The sequence below is a fragment of the Perissodus microlepis genome, chromosome 18, assembly GCF_051167445.1.
Source record: "Perissodus microlepis isolate ML-2025 ecotype Zambia chromosome 18, ASM5116744v1, whole genome shotgun sequence".
NCBI lineage: Eukaryota > Metazoa > Chordata > Actinopteri > Cichliformes > Cichlidae > Perissodus > Perissodus microlepis.
The window spans coordinates 17380872-17401192 of record NC_140478.1 but is presented as its reverse complement, the minus strand read 5'-3'; the positions used below and the strand labels follow the sequence as shown (position 1 = coordinate 17401192).

The window sequence follows — 20321 nt, the reverse complement described above, 5'->3', positions numbered from 1 at the left end:
TTTGAAAACAAGAGATTCCAGCATTAAATCACTCCAACAAAGTGCTACAGGAGGAGCTCTAAGAGTTTACTATTCAAAGACCCTCATGGGGAAGTTAAAAAGGCCCTCTCCCCCCTCTGATCACCTACTGATCTCTGCTAATGGGGCTCTATAAACTTAAGGGGTACAGGTGTGCTCCATTTGAGGTCACAACACGTTGCTTGGGGTCACAAACAGCCACCATTAACACACAACACAGACATGGTGGGATTAAGAGCCACATGAACACACATTTCTATGTGTTCGTAATTATTATCTCTCATCTGTATTTCCCATGGTGCTACCTCTCCTAGACCAATTTAAGCTGGCATGATCCCCAATTGGTTTGGCACACAAGCCATGACATTTCAATCTATCAACAAAATCAATAGCAGTACTCCTCTTAATATAACTGTACACAGTGCAAGTGCTCCACAGTAAAAACCGTTCTTGCTGTCGCATTCAAATAAACAGAGAGTAAAGCCAGCCTCGCCATTCTGCTGATAAATGCAGTTCTGCCCTCCCGAGGGAAACGTGCCTGCATCCCTCTGGTCAGAAGTGTGCTTCTGCCCCCCCATCCCCCCCAACACGCCACGGGCAGAGAGAGAGTGGGTTGGTTTGGGGTGGGGGTTGTGGGGGAGTAGGCAGAGGCCACTTCCCTGCAGCTGTGCCCTTATTCCCAGCACCTGACCAGGGGCCCAGATGTGCACACAGGCAAAAGCAACAATTTGAGAAATGTAAGTCCCCTGTGGGACCCAGGCACCTGCAAATGTAACCTCACTATCTAACATGATGGCGTAATTACAGGTCTAACAAGTCTACATCTGGAAAGGACTCATTTAATCTATCAAATCAAACGTTATCAGACTGGGGAACAATACAAAAATGGAATCGCACTCTCAGCGTTTCATCTGCACATCAAACAAACTCCACTCTGCATTTGGCGCTGACCCAATTAGCCATCAAGTAGACAGCAACTACAGGGCACACGGCGGTCATTTACAACACAACGCAGAGAGAAACTTTTATTTATTTCACTCCGCGCCTGCATAAAGATCATGAGCCAGTTAAAGACACGTGTTTTTATTTTTGCTTTCATTCTTTAAAAAAGGAAAAAAGCTGATGTTTAATACAGTGCGGTTCCTATGAGCCAAGAAGATCACATACGAGCCGTCACTAATAGTAACTATTACAGCTGCACAAATATATGGCACTTATAGCATCAATAGCATTACATCACACGGTGACTATATTTAACATTAGCCAGAGCACAGAACATACTGCTACTGATTAGGATTTTAAATTTTTAAAGTTGCTATATGCAGTTTACAGTAAACTGACTGGCCGACTTCACTTCATAAAGTTTTGCACTCAAAGGAAACTGTAAAGGTTAATGGTGACATCTAGTGGCACATATGGATATATACACATGGTAATCACAGTAAAATGGGGGTTTGGGCATTGCTTGTAAACACGTATGCTTCCCTTTCCTATAAGAAGCCAAAATCTTTCTGAAAAATAAACATTTGATTATTAGTAGTGATAAATATGCTACATGCCGACCAGACTCTGGTACTAATAAATTTGTAAATGAATTTCAAATGCACTCAAGAGTGGGGAGGAATATAATCCATCACTAATATATAACATTTTACCTTAAATATAGGCTTTAAAAGCAGATCTCATTTTTAAAATTGCACACTTGAACCTAATGGCACTTTGTATTTTTCTCACCGTGCTTCTGGCATTACAGGAGCAGTAAACTTTCTGACAGTAGAGGGTGATAGTGATCTGTTTATTTAAGCTCTGGCCACATTGGAGGAAACCCTTTAAATATATTTATTCTCACACAAAATAATCTATCTGTCTTACCTGTCGCTTAATTAAAAAAGACAATTAATGTGCTGTTTTGCCAATAAAATGAATTTCTTGACAATATTTCACTGACACGTAAGCTTGCAGATTATATTGCAATGTTTGGGGTTTTTTGCATTATATTTGTGTATATGTGTTTCACCTCCTCATGATTTTTTTCTTCCTCATATTCAACAACTGACATAACACTGCTAATACTTTTCAGTTCCTTCTCCAGCGTGTTATCAAAATACATTTGGGGATATTTCTATGCCTCTTAACACATCCTTTGGCTGAACACAGGAAAACTGATTGCTAAATTCTGATATGTTTTGCAGCAAAAATCTTGAACTTCCAAATGCTGAAAAACACAACTGAAAACTGTGAGTTACTTTCTATATAACAAACTATGGTGCACAGATTGGTTTCAACGGTTTATAAACACATCCATCAACAGTTCAGGCGCATTGTTCATCACCATCCATCCACAGGCATCAGTTTGTCACTGGCCAGTGCGTAGGACAGATGATGGGGGAGTAGTGTGCCGCTTTGGGCAGAGAATCTTGCTAAAGGCCCTGCGGAAGCTACTGTGGCACAGCGGGTAGAGGAATGGGTTAATAGCAGAGTTGAGCCACAGGAGCCAGAAGGTGACCTCGTACCAGTGATGCTGGATGCATCGCCCTCTGCAGGCAGCACGGATGATCATCAGTAGGGTGTACGGTGCCCAGCAGATGGCAAACACACATACTATGATGGCCAGAGACTTAGCAATTTTCTTATCCCTGGATAGACGGCTAGGATGGGCTGCCCTGCTGTTTGAGGCATCTAGCTTACCCAAACCAGGAGAGGATGTCTGGGAGTTGATAGAGCCTCTTACAGCCAGTTTTATCCCAAACCCCCAATTGTGGGACAGGGGGATACCTTCCCCCTGGGCAGAGGCGGGTTCACTTGCTTGAAGGTGAAGCTGAGCCTCCCTGCTGTGCAGCCTCCTCCTGCGTATACTGAGGTAAATGCTGAGGTTGAAGAAAGCCACAGAGATGAAAGGAGAAAAAAACTCCAGCATAGAAGCACTCAGCAGGAAGTACCAAGAGTAATAGAACTCTGCGAAGCACTCATCCTTTGGCACACGGCTTCTGCCCACCACCAGCTCCCAGAATATGATAGCAGGGCCATAGAGGACAAAGGCTAGCACCCAGACTGCAGTCATGTTGATTATGGCTTGATGAGTCATGCTCTGTCTGGCACGGTAGCTTACCTGCAGTAAATACATACATATATCAGCAAATATACTTTAGAAATCCTGCCAGGGTAAAGACACTCAATTAGTGGGTTATTGTAGACATATTTGCAAATGGTTGTTTAGCTACTGCAGCTATTTTCTTCATAATTTATTACTAAATCGCCAAAACAAGAGCAGATTTTATCTGTCATTCTGTCTGAAGGTTTGTCAAGATTAGTTTAAAAACTATCAAAACTACAATGTGGTGGAGAGGTGTAGAATGGCTGTAGGAAGAAAACATTGAAATTTGGTACAGATCCAGATTATTTTCACTGGCTTGGCAGAGGATGAGCCCTTTGAGTGCCCTTCTAAACTGAGCTGCTTTAGTCATGCATGAATAAGTGTGCAGCGTTTATGAATATCTAGTCAGAGTGGGGTTTAATGTAACTGTTTTATATACTGCAATGTTAATAATATTTAGTAATATAGTTTTTTAAGTACCAAGTAGTATTTGTTTTTCTCAATAATGTGAGAGAGTACAGCAAAAGAATACATTTTTCCCCTAAGTTGTATCCAAAAAATTATTTCGTTTTTTTAAAAACACTATTTTACAATTCACTGTCTTGCTTCAGCTAAAGATAGGCAGTAATTATGGTCACTGTGTCTGTAAGATTAGAGTCAGATGGTGAAACCCTTCAACACCAACACCTTTATTTTTAACTTGCAAAGAGCCAGAGTTTGTTGTCATTTTTAAGTTGATCTTGGAAATAGTTTTCCAGACTTTGTGAAGATCTTTCAAAGTTTTTCTTTGGACACTGCCTGCTTTTTGATTCGTTTTCAGCCCAGTCTTTTACCTGATCATTTTTATTTTCATTTAAGAGTTATAGAAAAAAAGAAAACTGGACAAGAGGAGGACACAGAAAGAGAAGTGCAGGATTACAAAGCAGGTGAAGATTGTCTTGAGGTCATGTCGGTCGAACGGTCGCTGTCAAGAAGCTCTTCTTAAGGAATGGAAACAGGGAAAAAACAATGTATCCCAAATTACACAAAAACTGGGCTTCAGTTCTTAGTTCTTACTGAGTGATGAATCCAAATTTAAAAATTTGGTTTGAATTGCCATCAGTAGATACAGAGGATGTCAGGCGAGAGGTAAAAAAGTGAGTGTCTAGAACTATCTGTAAAACAAGGGGGAGGCTCTACCATGGTTTGATGCTGCGTTTTAGCCAGTGGTGTTGAGAATCTTGTCAAAACTGCTGAATTATGACCTCAGAAAAGTACAGCGAGATTTTGAGCCACCATGCATCTGAAAAGCATCTGATTGGAAATTACTTCATTTTTAAGCATGACAGTGATCCCAAACACACTGCCAATGCAGTAAAAGCACACCTGGATTGAAAAACACATAATGGACCGCTATCAGTCATGATCTGAAGCCCAGACCTTAATATTACTGAAGCAGTGTGGGATCATCTTGACAAAGAAGAGAACAAAAGGCTGCCAACAGCCAAAGAAGAGATTTGGATGTTCTTGAAGAAGCCTGGAAAAGTATTCCTGAAGACTGCTTAAAGAAAAGACAAGAAAGCTGCCTAACAGACTGTGAACCTACCAAATATTGACTTTCATGCATGTTAGAATTGTACAAACTCTATTTTTGCCTGATATGCTTTTTTGTGCACGTTTGCACAGGTTTAAATAATTTACCACATCTATTTCCCCCAAAAATGAGGGATGACTCACCACTTTTGTACAGTACTATATTTACCAACCGTCATAGTATACTGATGGAAAGACCAAATAAACACATAATGAGAACATCAATGTAACAATGTGCAGTACAAAAGTCAGTGAAGTACCCCTTATCACCACTTGTCTCAATTAGTGTCACATCCTATGTCTCTGCCCACATTCTTGCCCAGCTCGCAGCATCTCTGAGCACACATGTTTGTCACCCTCTGTCTTTCTGATTAACTCAAGACCTTCTGCAAAGAATATGAAAGATGATTTCACTTTTGTTTGCATAAATTTGTATGACATGAACATGGCCCCTCAGCTATACATGTTAATCAGTTAAGACATATAGTGTTAACATGAGGCATGTTGACTCTACACTCGTAAATCAGTTTTTTTATTTAAAAAAAACTTTGTTGAATTCTTTCTAAGATCTTAGTAGGCAAACTCCCTCTTACATTCCAAACTAGCTCATTAATTACGATGTTTTCTCTCTGACACTGTGCTATTAGCATTTTAGAAATGTGTTGACATTTGATCTATTTAACAGTCAGTATTTGTCTACATCTTTTCATTTCAAAGACAAACTTTGTCTGTGACTGCTGCTGACCCTTTGTCTTTCCATGTTCAGAGAAAAATGCTTTTAGGAAAATGTTGCTTGGCTGCCGGTGGCCTGTTTCTGCTACGATTGATCTCTTCAGGTTGGAAGGACCCCGGTACGGAGGAGGATCTCTATGATCAAAGCTTGCTAATTAAAGAAGAGGCTCTTTCTCTCCAGTGTTATTTGTATTCATTGCTCTGATGTTAAGTGTTTCCTTTCTGAAAGGAAACAGAGCCCTCTCTTTGTCCACTATGCCAAGCCTTGTCCCACCTTTGAGTTATCGCACATATCTGTAGGACACAGTCAGCTGTGTAAAGCACAGACAAGCCCCGACAACAGGCTAAATGGGGCTAACGTCTTCAGAAGTTACAAAAAAATTCTCCTCAGAAAGTGTGTTCCAAAGCAGGAAGAGATAGAGTATATACAGGAGCAGTGATGTACCATTGTCTTTCTATGTTTTAGAGGGGAAAAAATCAATTAATTAATGAGTGGCAATAAAGCAGATTTTAAGATTAAACAATTTTTTTGACAGTGATTTATTGTATACTGAATATTTTCTGAAGCCCAGTTTGTCCCAAAGTCATAACGCAACTTTTTTCTATCTTCATCATGTGGAAAAACTATAATTAGGGGTGGCGCTGGGCCTGAACGGGTCAGGAATGATTAACCTCTGCAGATGGGCACATTTGGGAGACTGAGCTTCGATTGCCCCTACCGATGACCTGGGAGATTCATCGGAAACTAAGCCACACAGTGGAAGAATAAACACTGGTGTATCTGCAAATAAGTGAGATTTTAAACATTTAATATTACCCTTTAAAAGACTCATTCAAATAGATAAATGGGTGAATGGCAGAAAGAGGGCGACAATATTATTTTTTACAAATATGGGAGTTAATTTTGTTCTGTCAGAGTCCCTTAAATTATTTTTGACATCTGTGAGCATGGCATATTCCACGACATATTCCACTCACTGCTCTGGTGACTGACAGGAAGCGGTCGTAGCTGATGAGAACAATGCTGAAGACAGACGCCGAACAAAGCAGGTAGTCCATGACCAGCCACAGCTTACACAGTCCTCGACCCAGCGTCCACCTGCCTGTGAGGATGTAGGGGATGTACACCGGGATGCAAAATGCTCCTAGAGAAATAGTGATGATGTAATGGGAGCAGAAACCAAAGCAAAAATAACAATACTTAGTATATTTTCATTTCTTTAGGGGGGAAAGCATGTAACCAGATTATCAATATACCACAATACACTTGCTAACATAAAATATGTCTTTACAGGAGACGTTATGGTGGTGGATAATTAAAGAACACTTTAAATATATATTTAAATGTTATTACAACATTTCTGCATGACTGTTTCTATACTTCTTGCATTCTCTAATAAAGCGGATTAAATTGTAAATGTGAAAGAGCAGTGCTTATAAATGAGGCAAAATTCGCCCTTGCCAAATGAAAAATGTATCAAGCTCTCTGATTATTTATTGTCAGTCACATTCATTTAACTGATTAGCAGCTATTTAATCTTGTAATCTAGCTCCAGTCAATCAGTGCACAGGTATCTATTAGCAGCCATCTCCATTGCAGGGAGAATGAAAGCCATAAGAAACAGGTCCTTATCACTAAAATACTATGGGAATTTCAAAACTTTACATATCATCGAATATTCACGCATGGATCATATGCTATCAGATTGCATCACATCAAAACATGTTAAGTTAATATGTGCATTTTATCATATCAACTTCACTAGCTTGTCTGATATTCCAGGATCTGCGAGGCAGACTGCGCTTGGACTTACCTACAAGAAAATCAGATATTGCTAGATTCAGGAAGTAGTAATTGCACTGTCTCCTCAAACTCTTGTCCACTTTAAATGCCAAGATGACGAGCGCGTTGCCCAAAACTATCACAACAACCAAAGTCACCATCATCACCATTAAAATGACAATCATGGGTCCCGAGAAGACGAAGCTGCTCTGGACTCTAGTGGAGGCATTGCCAAAATAGTACCCAGTGGAGTTGGAATCAGTTTGCTCCTCCGACATGGTCCTGATGTGAGGTGAATGCTGCGGTCGTTAAATCCCCAACGGGCCAACTCTAAATGTAATAAGCAACAGGTGCCAGGCGAACGGACGCTGCGTTCAACACCCCATGTTCCGAAAGCTCCGGTTTACTGATGGAACTGAGCATTATGTCCACGGATATCCACGAGAGAGCGCGCAACGCACAACACGACCCGGACACCTGATGAATTACGCACGTCTGTCAGCGTTTGTCTGGCATGAAGCACTTCGTTGAAATGAGAATTTTTCTCCACACAACCATTAAACTGCAATTTTAGAAGTGACCAAAGTCTGTGACGTTACTGGCACAAATCTTTAGTTTGGCTTTAAACTTAGGTGCGATATGCAACAACAAAAAGGAACTGAGCTTATATTTCAACAGCATCCTATCCGGTGTTTATGGAAAGGTAGTTTCTGTCTTTTTACAGTAAATTGAGATGTCTCACCTCTGAATGCATTAGTCTGTGCCTTACTGACTTTTCCCCCCTTTAAAACATATTCAGGATGTGAATCAACACAGGAAGCACTTAATAGCCGTCCCTCGTATTTTCTTCGCTGAAATAAATTCATAAAAGTCTCATTTCTGATTCACAGACGCACATTCCCCTCGCCACGGCTCACACAAGGTGAAAAGCATGCGGGTGTGCGCGCAGCTCGCAGGAAGCCCATTTAGGCTATGCTGTTATAGTCATTTAATTCGCTATGATGATGCATGCACACACAGTAGCATGCTGAGGGTTTGACACCAGCTAACTGTCCAGACAATTACCTCATCCCAAACGCATCGTGAGTGAGCAAAAGAACTTTTTTTTCTTGTTTCGCTTGTTTACTTCCGTCCTTTGCTGTCAAAATACTTCTTATATTGTTTTTTCCTAATCATGGAGTCTCTCTCGCTCGCTCTCTCTCTCTCTGTCTGTCTGTGTGTCATCTTCCTTGAAACCTCAACGTCTGAGGTTTGATTCTAAAAGTCTTACAATTTTTGTTGAGGATTCAATAAAAAAAATGATAAGGCTCATTTGCATACTATCTTGCCAGCTCCCCAACTGTGATCCAGGAAAAATGAGCAACATTAAAGAACAGTAGAAGTGACTGAAAGAATTTAGTCTGAATAACGGTTATTTTAGAGCCACCGTCATATCTCAGAGTTAGTCGCGTTGGAGATGCAACACTGAGTAGCAGAGTAATGTAAGTACACATTTTCACACAGTCCATTTAGCATTGTTAAAAGAAGATGAGTGCGCTATCATGTGAGAAATGTTTCAAAATTGGTCAAACATGACAATGCATTTGTGAGTTTGAAGAAACAGAGACTGAATGGAAATGTGGAAAGATAATAACAAAAAGCACACCGGCAGCAAGGGTAGGTTAGGGATTACATAAGAGGCTACCCTCTCATATTGTACTGTGAGTTGAGCATACAGTCTATGTAATGACAGGTCTAAAGTATGAACAGCTGAATTGCTTTTAGTTGGACATTTACATATGAATTGAACCAAGTCTTGGACTGTAACAACTCAAATTGTTGTTCCTTATAACCTAATTAACACAATGCCACAGTCTGCTAAGGATTGGTTGTCTCAGCAACTTTTCCCTAAGGTCAGACTGTGCAATGCTCAATGTAACTGCAAAAACATCAAAGTGGTACATCCCAGACTCTACAGGGCCCCAATTAGCAAACATTTAACCAATTGTTAAATGTCCACAATAGTACAGATTGACAGAAAAAAGCCTCTTCTGTCCAAAAGGAAAATGACAGCACAGCTTTCATCTTCAAAGTTGCATTTAAACAAACCACAAGATTTCTGGAACAATGTCCTTTATGTACAAAAGACCAAAGTGGAGACGTTTGGAGACGCAGCAGAGGGCTGATCTGGGCAGCTTTGCAGGCACTGGACCGGGGAACCTTGCAGTCATTGAGTCGACCATGAACTCCTCTGTTTACCAATGTATTCTAGAGTCAAATGTGTCAAACAGCTAAAGCTTTCCTGAAATGATGTCAAACAACAGGTCAATGATCCCAAGCACACCATTAAATCTACAACATAATGGCTGAAAAAGAAAAGAATGAAGTTGTTCTAATGGCCCAGTCAATATCCAGACCTTAACCAGACTGAAATGTTGTGACGGGACCTTAAGAGAGCTGTGTATAAATGCATCCCCCAAACCTCAATGAACTGGAGTAGCATTCTAAAGAAGCCTGGGTCAAAAGGTATAAACATACAGGATATTAGTTGAAGTTATTGCAGTTAGAGACTAGAGACCAGACTGCATAGAGTCCTAGACTCCTGTGAAAATTCATTTTTTTCAGATAGATAGATAGATAGATAGATAGATAGATAGATAGATAGATAGATAGATAGATAGATAGATAGATAGATAGATAGATAGATAGATAGATAGATAGATAGATAGATAGATAGATAGATAGATAGATAGATAGATAGATAGACTAAAGTATAGTTGGTGAAGCGCTGAAACAATTAAATATTGAGAACTGGTTAACATGAATATTCTTCTTCACAAAAGTGTGTCAGGAAAGCAATCTGTTTAGCAGGTGCACTGCTGCTGGATTTGGAAATACAAATGAAATGACTCATCTAAATATGGAGGGCACTCAAAAAGAAAGCAGTGTCATGGAGGGTACACAGAGGCTCTAGTGTTGCCTATTATACTGTGTCCTGCTGTGGCTCTCCATTACTCTAGTGCTCAAGTGTTTGCGTTTGGATGCTGGGCTGGAATACAGATGCTACAATACTGTAACAGTGTGCCTATCCAGAGTAATCACCGTCAAGATTTAACCAAAAAACATGCACAGGTAAACGGCCTGTATTTGTATAGCGCTTTACTAGTCCCTAAGGACCCCAAAGCGCTTTACAGTCATCCACCCATTCACACATTCACACACTGGTGATGGTAAGCTACATTGTAGCCACAGCCACCCTGGGGCGCACTGACAGAGGCGAGGCTGCCGGACACTGGCGCCACCGGGCCCTCTGACCACCACCAGTAGGCAATGGGTGAAGTGTCTTGCCCAAGGACACAACGACCGAGACTGTCCAAGCTGGGGCTCGAACCTTCCAATTACAAGGCAAACTCCCAACTCTTGAGCCACGATCGCCCCAGCAAATTTACACCCTGAGTCATCATTTTGCAACATTGTTTCTGCAATTTTGTAAAAGTCTATTCCAGATTAGTTTTTAATGTGTAGAAATATATTTATATTTAAACATACTAAAGCAAAATGCATGGCTTCACACACGAAAGCAAGCAAAATTTTGGGAAATATGATTGGCAAGAAAAAGGTTAAAAGGCCTTTTCACTATTGGTCATTGTTGTAAGTGGATTACAAAGGAATAATCAGAAAAAATGCATTGACATACATGTATTCATTTTTTGTCTGTGGAGCTCAAAAATCTAAAATATGTGAAGTTTTTATAATTGCTGCCTTCATTTACTCTTTTTGCAGCTTGAGACTTGATCTAAGTCTTCCTAAATGTCACACTGATAGCAAAATTGCAATCTTAAATCTCCTAGATAAATTGATTCCTGTCCTTGCTGATTTTTCTACCTGAAAGAACTCATGTTCAGTGAACACTAAACAGACCTATTATAGTGGACGGTTATGGGTCCTGTGCAGATTTGTTTTCACTTGGCTCAGTTCTGAGGAGCTCCTGACAAGCAGCCAACTGCAACTTGGGTTTGAAAAAGCATTTAAAGAAATTGCAATCTGCCTCACACAACCCCAATTAAAAAAATAAAAAAAAAACATTGTGAAAAATCTAAATAAAAACAGAACAAAAACACAAAAGGTCTGGAGTGTAGGCAGGCCACGTTACCACCTGGATTCTTCTACTACAAACCAGCGCTGTTATAATAGATCCAGTATGCAGTATGCAGTTTAGCATTGTCTTGATCAAATATGTAAGTAAGTAAGGCTAAAGACGTGATCTAGATAAGTTGCTCTAATACCTCTATGTGTCTTTCAGTATTGATGAAGCCTGTCTATATGTGCAAGCTGCCAGTTTGGTAGGCAGTAATGCACCCACAAACCATCAGAGGTGCAGACTTTTGAACTGAGAAGTGATAGAAAGTCAGATGATCCCTCTCCTCTTTTGTCCAAAGGATGCAGGGGCCATGTCGCCAAACTTGTTCCCATAGGGCGAGAGGCCGTGTACAGCATGGAGAGGTCGCCACCCTTGGATGGATACAGAAAAGCTTTCTACTTTCCAGTTCAGTCCATTATAAATTAGATTTGGCCCAGAGAACACTGTGGTGTCTTAGGACCATGGACCTATCACACATGATAGAGCGTTAACCTGTATTTGTGGATGACACAGTGAACTGTGTTCACAGACAGTGATTTCTGGAAGGCTTCCTGAGCCCATGCAGTGATTTCCATGACAGAATCATGCCTGTACTTAATGCAGTGCTGCCTGAGGGGATACTCATTTCAGTTTTGTCCCTTACACACAAAGATTTCTCCATATTTTCAGAATCTTTTGATGATAGTATGTGCTGTGGAAGATGAGATGTATTTGAGGTCATCACAATTCTACTTTGAGAAACATATTTTGAAATTGTTCCGTACTTTGTAGACGGAGTTTTTTACAGAATGGTGAACGTCTGCCCAGCTTTACTTCTGAGAAACTTTGCCTCTCTAAGATGCTCTTTTTGTGTTAATAACACAAAAAGAGTGTGTTAATAACCTTTTGCCAATTTACCTAATTAGTTACAAAGTGTTCCTCCATGTGTTTTTCTCTTTATCAGCACTCACTTTTCCAGCCTTTTGCTGCCCTTCTGCCAACTTCAGACTTTGTTGCTGCCATCAAATTCAAATTGAGCTTCTTAAAATTGTAAACATTTGATATGTTTTCTATGTTCTACCATGACTAAAATATGGCTTTATGAGATTTTTAAACCCCTAAATTCTGCTTTTATTTAGATTTCACACAATGGCTTTTCAGCTATTTTTATTTTTCAGCTTTATTTTTCTTAACTGTTAACTACTGTTGGACAGGGCTGCATCAATAAGCTAGTATGGGCTAATTGCCATTTGGGCACAACAGATATATCCCCTGGTAGTCTAAGGCTTCACATCACATCAGCACTGTCAGAGTTTACATAATAAATGCTGATCATTAATGAGAGAGCTGAACTCATAGTTGGATGGCTTCTCAGTCTCACAGTCTGTTTGGCAAAGCTGCCTGTGAGATGAAGGGTGCTGGCATTTACCTTATGCTCTAGATCCACAGAAGCTCATTGAAATGCCGTGGGTGTGCCTCATCGTGACAGTATTTGGACTTGTTTAATTTTTCATCTGATTTTCAAAAGCTCCAAGCTGTTTAGTCCATGTATCTCTTTACCCCATCCACATGTCAAAATTTGTCAAGTAAGTCATCACTGCAAATATAACTGAATTGTATGTAAGCAAACATTAAGGGGAGCTTTAAGAGCTCGTTTATACTGCCATCACATTTTGAGCTGTTTGTGTGATTTAGAAATTCTTTCCTTTTTTAAATTGTTCCCTTCCACCACGATGCAAACAGCTCTTGTGGTTTATTTTAATATCCTCTTAGATGCTGTGGAAAGACTTTCTGCTTTCACTAGTATTTAAATCAGTTTTGCTTATTGTGATGTAAATATGTATTATCATTATTTTGAAAGGGAGCTTGTTAATTCAAGTTCTTTGCATTAATGAGTAATCATCTCTCCCAAAATAGCATCCTATCTAAATTGGAATATCAAAGTCTTATTAAAGCAATTATAAATGTCTTGACACCTATCAGTGCTACTGATAACAACCTTGTGAAAATAAACACAGCCGAACCTCAGGATCCACTGAGGTTCAGTCAATCAAGAGACAATTTGGAAGCTTCTCTTTTTTTGAGAAACGATGCATGCACTCGGTTGATGAGATCCTTTAATTGGTTGCAATAATTTACGATAAATGCTCTGTCTGGGCTTGATTTACATGCGGTCCACGCTTTGTGATCCTGACCCAATCTTGATCCTGATGATGGGATCCTGTGTGTATTTCCACAACTTGTTACTAAGAATTCCTCCTTATGTAGATACAGTACACGTTGATATACAGATCACCTCTTAATACGCTCTTAAATAGTGCTGAATCTACTGTTACATACAGTACAGCAGGAATGCTGCAGATGCAAAGTGCTGTGTGTATTTTTGGCAGTCTTGTACATTGATGAGACATCTGCTTGCAAGAACTTTATTTTCTTTATTTCAGGTATTACATTATATGTGGTATGGTATGACAATGTCTAAGGCAGCACAAGCAGGGAAGAAAAAAAAGGGGAGGGGAGCATGGGGGAAAATATAATAAAAGGATAGAGTAAGAATAGAAATGTACAATGTATCGCCAACTGCTGCACATCTAAGAAAAATCAAACATTCAGCACCTGGAACACAAAATTTACAAAATACACAAATACATAAATCGACAATCTTCTTGTAGTGTGAGTGTGAATATGATACAGAGAGCCGAGAAAGTGAGAGTGCCTGTGTCTTTCTCACGAATGTACTTGATAATGAGGGTGGAGTGTCGCAATAATGCCCCCCCAGGAGCCAGAGGCAGACAGAGAAGGAATCAGGAAACCCACGCCATTGGCAGTCCCCAAGAGTACCAAAGACCTAAAGCCACACATCTCGGCAACATCTGCATATCCGTCCAAGCAGGGGAACGAGGGAAGCCTAAGATGGGGTGCCCAAGGACAAAGGGTGAGAGTCTACCCCACTAGAGGCCGCCTGGTACGAGTCAAGAACAGGGCTCCAAGTGCCGGGTACCAGAACCACCTGGCACCTGGCAGAGCCCCCACGCCCCAAGAGGAGAAGCGGGCCACCAAGGGAGTGGGCAGGAGTGTTCAGCAGGGAGCAGTAACCATGTCCCACAGGGGCCAAAGCTCAGAAAGACCCAGACCCAGCCCAACACACTCACTCATACAGACCATTCACTCACTCACTCTCACCCACCCACTAATGACACACAAAGAGACATAAAAAAAAATTCACACACTCTGACACCCCCCCCCCCCTTTCGAGGTGCCGGCGAGCAGATGCTGCCCCGAACCAACAGCAAACCGGGATGACGCCAAAGCGCACCACAAACTGCCTGTAGACCCCCGTCCCTGGCAGGTTTGTGAAACAGGGGCGTAGGAAGCCAGCAAATAGGTAGGCACACCCATTCCCCACACCCTGCCACATGGCAGGAAGAAGTCAGCCTATGGCCCGCATTGACAATGCCCTGGAGCACCAATAAGCAGCACCCACCTCAGTCCTCCACCGTCACAATCTGAGGCAGGCACACATTGACCCGGCCTCCAAAATAGCAACCACAGCTCTCCAGCCGCCAGGAGGCCACCGGACACCCGTAGTCACAGAGAGCATCCTCATCCACTTGCAAGGCATACAGGGAAACGAGAGTGTAGCCGACCAGCCCCACTAAGTAATGGAACTGATCAGTGGGGGCCAGAGAGAGACAAATTTATCCAGCTGGTTTTTTGAAGAGGCAGACTGTAGAGAATTTTGTATTGTATAAGTTGCACGTTGGGGCTTTCAGTTATTTTGAAGGTGTTTAAGCATATTTGTGTCCAGAGGATTTGATCTGGACTGATGGACCAATTTTAAACAACAGCTTATACATTTCTGATAACCATTTGGGGGTACAGATATTTTAAAAATTTTGTTACCCAAGTAGGTATGTCTAGATTCAGTTTTTCCTGTATGACGGATTTCATTTGCTGATATTCAAGAAAAGTACATTCACTGATTCTATATTTTGATACAGGTTCTTCAAATGAAATAAACTTTCCATTTCATATAACACATTCCAGTTTTTTATAGTTTTCTCATGCCATGATAAAAAATTTAGTATTTTCATTTTCTGATAAATATCTAGACTGTTCCAAACGGGTGTTAGTTTACATAGGATGAGTGAAGACTTAGTTATTTATAAGCATTCCCACCAGGCTGTCAGAGAAATGCTTATGTTGAGGCTTTTAAAGCAGTTATGGTGCTTAATACTGTAGCTGATCAAAGGCAGATAAGAGATTTTTACTTTTCCACAGAATACTTGTTCCAGGTCCAGCCAAGGACTGTGTAATTCAGTAAGCTTAGTTTAATCCATTTTGAAACATATAGCAAACTATTGGATAAGAAGTGGTGATAAAAATTTTCTAGACCACCACTGTGTTTTGGTTTTTGTAGTGTTTTTAGACTTATTCATGAGGGGTTTTTTTCCTCAAAATTTTTGAAATTCTGAAATCTAGTAATCTAAACCAAGTAATAGGAGGGTTTATTAGGGATCAGTGAAAATAAGTAGTTTATTTTTGGCACAATCATAATTTTAATGGCGGAAACACGAGTGATATATTCTGCAACATGTGAGATCATCCTCTACCATTTTTAATAAAGGAATATGATTCAACCGTACCAGGACTGAGAGCTTGGTATAAAAACTTATACCTAGATATCTAATGTTACCTCACCTGTTGATTTATTCCAGTTGATGGAGTATTCCGATATAGATGAGAACTTATGTATAAGTGTGGTTGTCTTCATAAGTGAAGTTTGTGAGCTCCTGAGGAAAAATAATACACCATCAACATATGGGCTTATCATAGGATCTGTATTTTCAGGTTGAACTCCTTTGATATCTACATTTTATCTGATTTCTCCTGCTAATGGTTTGATAAAAAATAACACAAAGGGGGAAAGTGGACAGTACTGTCTGGTGCCCCGCAAGGTTGATGCTTGCAAAGCACAAAAAATGCACATTAGAAGAAGCTTGTAACAGTCTGCACCACAGGCGAGCAGTCCCCGTGTTGCATTCAGACAAAGGGGACTTTTGAGCTCTCCTTATTAGCTGAAGCATTCTTGACTGCATAAAACACAATAGAATCCAGAGTCACTTATCGATTGCCATTATCTTAAAAAACATTTCAGAGAACAGTTTAACATTCAAAATGACACATTGTGAGTTAAAAGAAGAACCGTCTTTGAGCTCTGTTTCCTTTGGAGCCAATCACTTTACCAGGCAGTCAAATAAGCCTCTGCTATTCATGCTGCTGTATGTGAAGGGAATACACGCTGTTCTTTTCCCCCTACCTTTTCCCTCACTCGCTGTCTCACTCTGCCTGTCCCTAAAATGTCCCTGCTGGGGATTCTATCTCCTGGTTCCTTTTGAAGCAGTGGCCTCTCTTTGCCTCCATTATCTTGTAATTTGTGAGGGATTACACTCTGGAGCACACACAGTCCACCCCGTTGCTTAAGAGCTGTGACAGCTTACAATAATTGCCATGCTAATTAGCAGGAACTAGCCCAGCGCGCTTCGTTCCCTCACCAGACCTGATTTGATGAATATGCTTTGATTAATGTCTGCAGTGATGTTTCCATAAATTTCAAGACCTTATAATAATAAAGGATATATGTTCACAAGTAAAACGTAGAGTCTATTTTCTCAGGATGAAAAGAAATGGCAGCGCTTGCTTCTGCTAGGCAGGAGCACAGAGTTAATGTGCGGAGAACATTTGCCTTTTTTTGTTCCAACTCTTTGTCAGAGAAGTTTTGATTGTCTTTGTTTGACATAATTGTGCTGATTTCCATGTCTTGTTACCCTTGAATAATTTTTGCTGTTGCTCTGACAGATTCAACAGCAATTAAGGCACAGCTGAGTTGCCCACATTTCTTTAAAAAAAACTTGCATAACAAAGCCCTGACTTTTTTTTAAAAGATCAAAACACGTTGTTGAGGTTATTCAAACTCAACTAGCTAAGCTTTGCGATGCTGTTATAAATGCAATTCAACCTCACAATTTATTTCATTGTCCCAGTCCCCTACACCTCCATTTCTTCCAGGTGACTGAGGTTACATATACCTCCATTATGCCGAAGACTAAGCAACTTATCTTTGAAGTTCTCGCAGACATGTACCTTCATTACAGCACGACCCTATCACCTTTACTCACAAATGTGCACATACCTCAGGGGACCTAATTGCTCGAGATAAGCAGGGCCTTTAAAGCCACACACAGAGAATTGACCTTCAATGCCTCAAAATGTTTGTAGCTATATAGAATAATAAAGTAACAAATATCTAAGATGTATGACCTTTAAAACAGTGGTATGGTACCATTGCATTTTTTTCTCTCAAACAATGTAACTGTTTTGTGTTTCTGTCTTTCAGCAATGACACACTTGTGCAGACTCACCTGCTCCAGCAAATACCTACATCTAGTGAATAATTTGGTCAGACCAGTTCATTAACACTTTGCAGGAACAGACATATTCCACTGGGACACCGTTTGGAAATACTGCACGCTGCATGTAACGTCGTGATTTAGGATTATACTGTATATGTAATGAAGCACATACTTTCAAGGGAAAGGATGAAAGTATGACATTGTTTCAGGAATAGTTTCATGTCTAATTGTTGGTACAATCCACACTGATAATGCTTGTTTACTGTTACTGTTAATACTGTTTATCATTTTAATATGAACTTTCATGTTAACATCTGTCTCGCAGTGTTTCATAAATGTCAGTGTGGAAAACTAAGATATCTTTAACTGCAACCTCGTGTCTGTTATCTTTAATTAAAATATTGTTTTCTGGGCTGTTTACTTGTATTTATTTTCAGCATTGTGCTATTTCACAAATGCCATAGATGTTGGCTGGCAATTCCACCTGACACACTGTAGAGAAAGATAAAAAATATTGCCATATGAGGTTTGTGGATATGAATAAAATCAGATTAATATGTTTTACTTAGAAGTTGTAGTTTTTTTAATCATTTGCCTGTAAAGTAATAGCCGTCTTGCATTACTGAAATAACATTGACCTTGTGTTACTGTATGATACTGTTGTTGTGGATGTCATTATAACACAGAATAATGACAGTATAGAAACCAACAACAGAAATACTGAATGAAAAATTGAGTTGCAGAAACTAGGACATAAGACATGACAGTAAACTGTCAAGAGTATGATGCCGCTACTAAGAAAAGAGTCACAACTGAAGAGAGATGTTAAAAGCATGTAGCATTAACTAGTTTGAGTATTTTAGGGATTTTCCTACACATCCATCTCTAGGCTTCACAGAGAATAGCACCAAAATCAGGTGCAGTTTTCTGTGAAAGAAATGTCTTGTTAATGTCACAGGCCAAGTCAAAAGTGGCTCATATAAGAAGAGAATATCTGATCACACAACAGATGGAACCTTGAAGCAGATGGGCTGCAGGAGCAGAAGACCGCACCAGGTGCCATTCCTGTTGGCTAAGGACAGGATACTGAGGCTACAGTTCACAAGGAATCACCAAAATTGGACAATTGAAGACTGAAAAAAATGTTGCATGGTCTAATGAATCTTGGTTTCTACAGCAACATTCGTAAGGGTCAGGATTTGTTTTGGTGTAAAACAACATGAAAGCGTGTAGCCAGCCTAACTTGTATCAACAGTTCATGCTGATGGTGGTGTAATGGTGTGGGTGGTTATTTTCTTGGCACACTTTGGGCTCCTTTGCAACAACTGAGTACAATTTAAGCACTACAGCGTCCCGCAGTACTGTTGCTAACCATGACCATTTCTTTATGGGCACTGTGTACCAATCTTCTTATGGCAGCTTCAAGCAAGACAGTGCACATGTCAGCATGGACCACCGTCTGAGGAGGGTTTCCAACACCTTGTTGAAACTATACCAGGAAGATTTAAAGAGGTTATGAACGCAAAAAGGGGGTCCAACCCAGTACTTGCTAGGTATAACTAATGCTAGTAGCTACTAGTGATGGGTCGGTCGCGAACGAAATGGCTCTTAGAGCCGACTCTTTGACGTGAACGACGCGAGCCGGCTCCTTATCACGAGCCGTTTTTTTTTTTTTTCTCTTTCTCTCACCCTCTCTCTCGCACTTTTTTTCCGCTTCACTCAGCATGCGAGCCTTGTGCTTTACGCTGGGCAGAGGGGGGAGGGGTGGTAGTTACACTCAGTAGCACAGGAACAGAGCAGGAGGGAGAGAGAGAAAGAGCCAGGGACAACAACGTCACATTAGAAAGGTATAGTAATCATCCACAACTATTTTCAGTTGCAGATGATGAAGGATTCAGAAAGTTTATTCATGCAGGTCCATATGACAGAGAATATGCATGTTCTTTTTGTTTTCATATTATAATTTATGTAACCCGGGTTAAAAAGATGCATAAATAGTAAAAGTGTAGTCTGAGAATATAAATATCAAAGAGTTCATTTATTTAAATTTTCTTGTATATTAAAAAGGTAAAAGTTCATGTCAAATGATTAAAAACATGTTTGCATTGTTTAAAATAAGTTATCTTTCTTTTCTTGTGAATTGTTTGTGAGAAATGTAATTTCCTACGGGGAAACGGTCTGTGAAGGTAACACAGGGTGGAGAAGAAAAAAAAAAAAGAAAGGAGAGCGCAAGGAGGGAGAGTGGTGGTGCGTGAGTTACACGGAGCATCTGGAGAAGTTAGCTTGTTTTTATGTACTAGTAGTAAGTGTGTTTTGACTTTTCGGACAGATAAGTCACAGTGTCGGTAAGTAAGTGACATGACACGTAAAGTTTCGGCGTGAAGCTGCAGGACTGTGTGTTTTGTTTACTGCGGCCGTGCACGCATTAAGTTAAAGTGAGGCTAACCCAGCCGTTCGCTAATAAGGACTACTGTAGACTGCCGTTTCGCTAAAGTTGTGGAACGTAACAAGCTGCAGAGGATCGTTACCGAACTGGATAACGACGGACACACCCCAGATAGTCACTCTGAGTGCCCGCGTCACTCAGAGTACCTCTGGCAACGTGGGAAG

General features: G+C 40.4%; 1 protein-coding gene across 1 annotated transcript; it reads right to left on the bottom strand.

Annotated features, from left to right (window-relative positions):
• Positions 1-1095: 1095 nt before the first annotated feature.
• LOC146367658 (histamine H3 receptor-like) lies at positions 1096-7678 on the bottom strand. The gene is made up of 3 exons (XM_084913550.1): positions 7231-7678; positions 6395-6561; positions 1096-3127 (listed from the first exon to the last, which is right to left on the bottom strand). The coding sequence occupies exons 1-3, from the start codon at positions 7475-7477 to the stop codon at positions 2375-2377; spliced, it is 1167 nt and encodes a 388-aa protein (XP_084769676.1). The 5' UTR covers positions 7478-7678; the 3' UTR covers positions 1096-2374.
• Between the last annotated feature and the right edge of the window lie 12643 nt (positions 7679-20321).

What these genes read in the sequence shown, in the direction of transcription:
- LOC146367658 (XM_084913550.1), bottom strand. Translation starts at nt 7,477, where the DNA reads ATGTCGGAGGAGCAAACTGATTCCAACTCCACTGGGTACTATTTTGGC. An exon ending in AATATCTGATTTTCTTGTAG is followed by an intron (nt 6,562 to 7,230) that starts GTAAGTCCAAGC and finishes CTATTTCTCTAG; the next exon opens with GAGCATTTTGCATCCCGGTG. An exon ending in TCCTGTCAGTCACCAGAGCA is followed by an intron (nt 3,128 to 6,394) that starts GTGAGTGGAATA and finishes TATTTACTGCAG; the next exon opens with GTAAGCTACCGTGCCAGACA.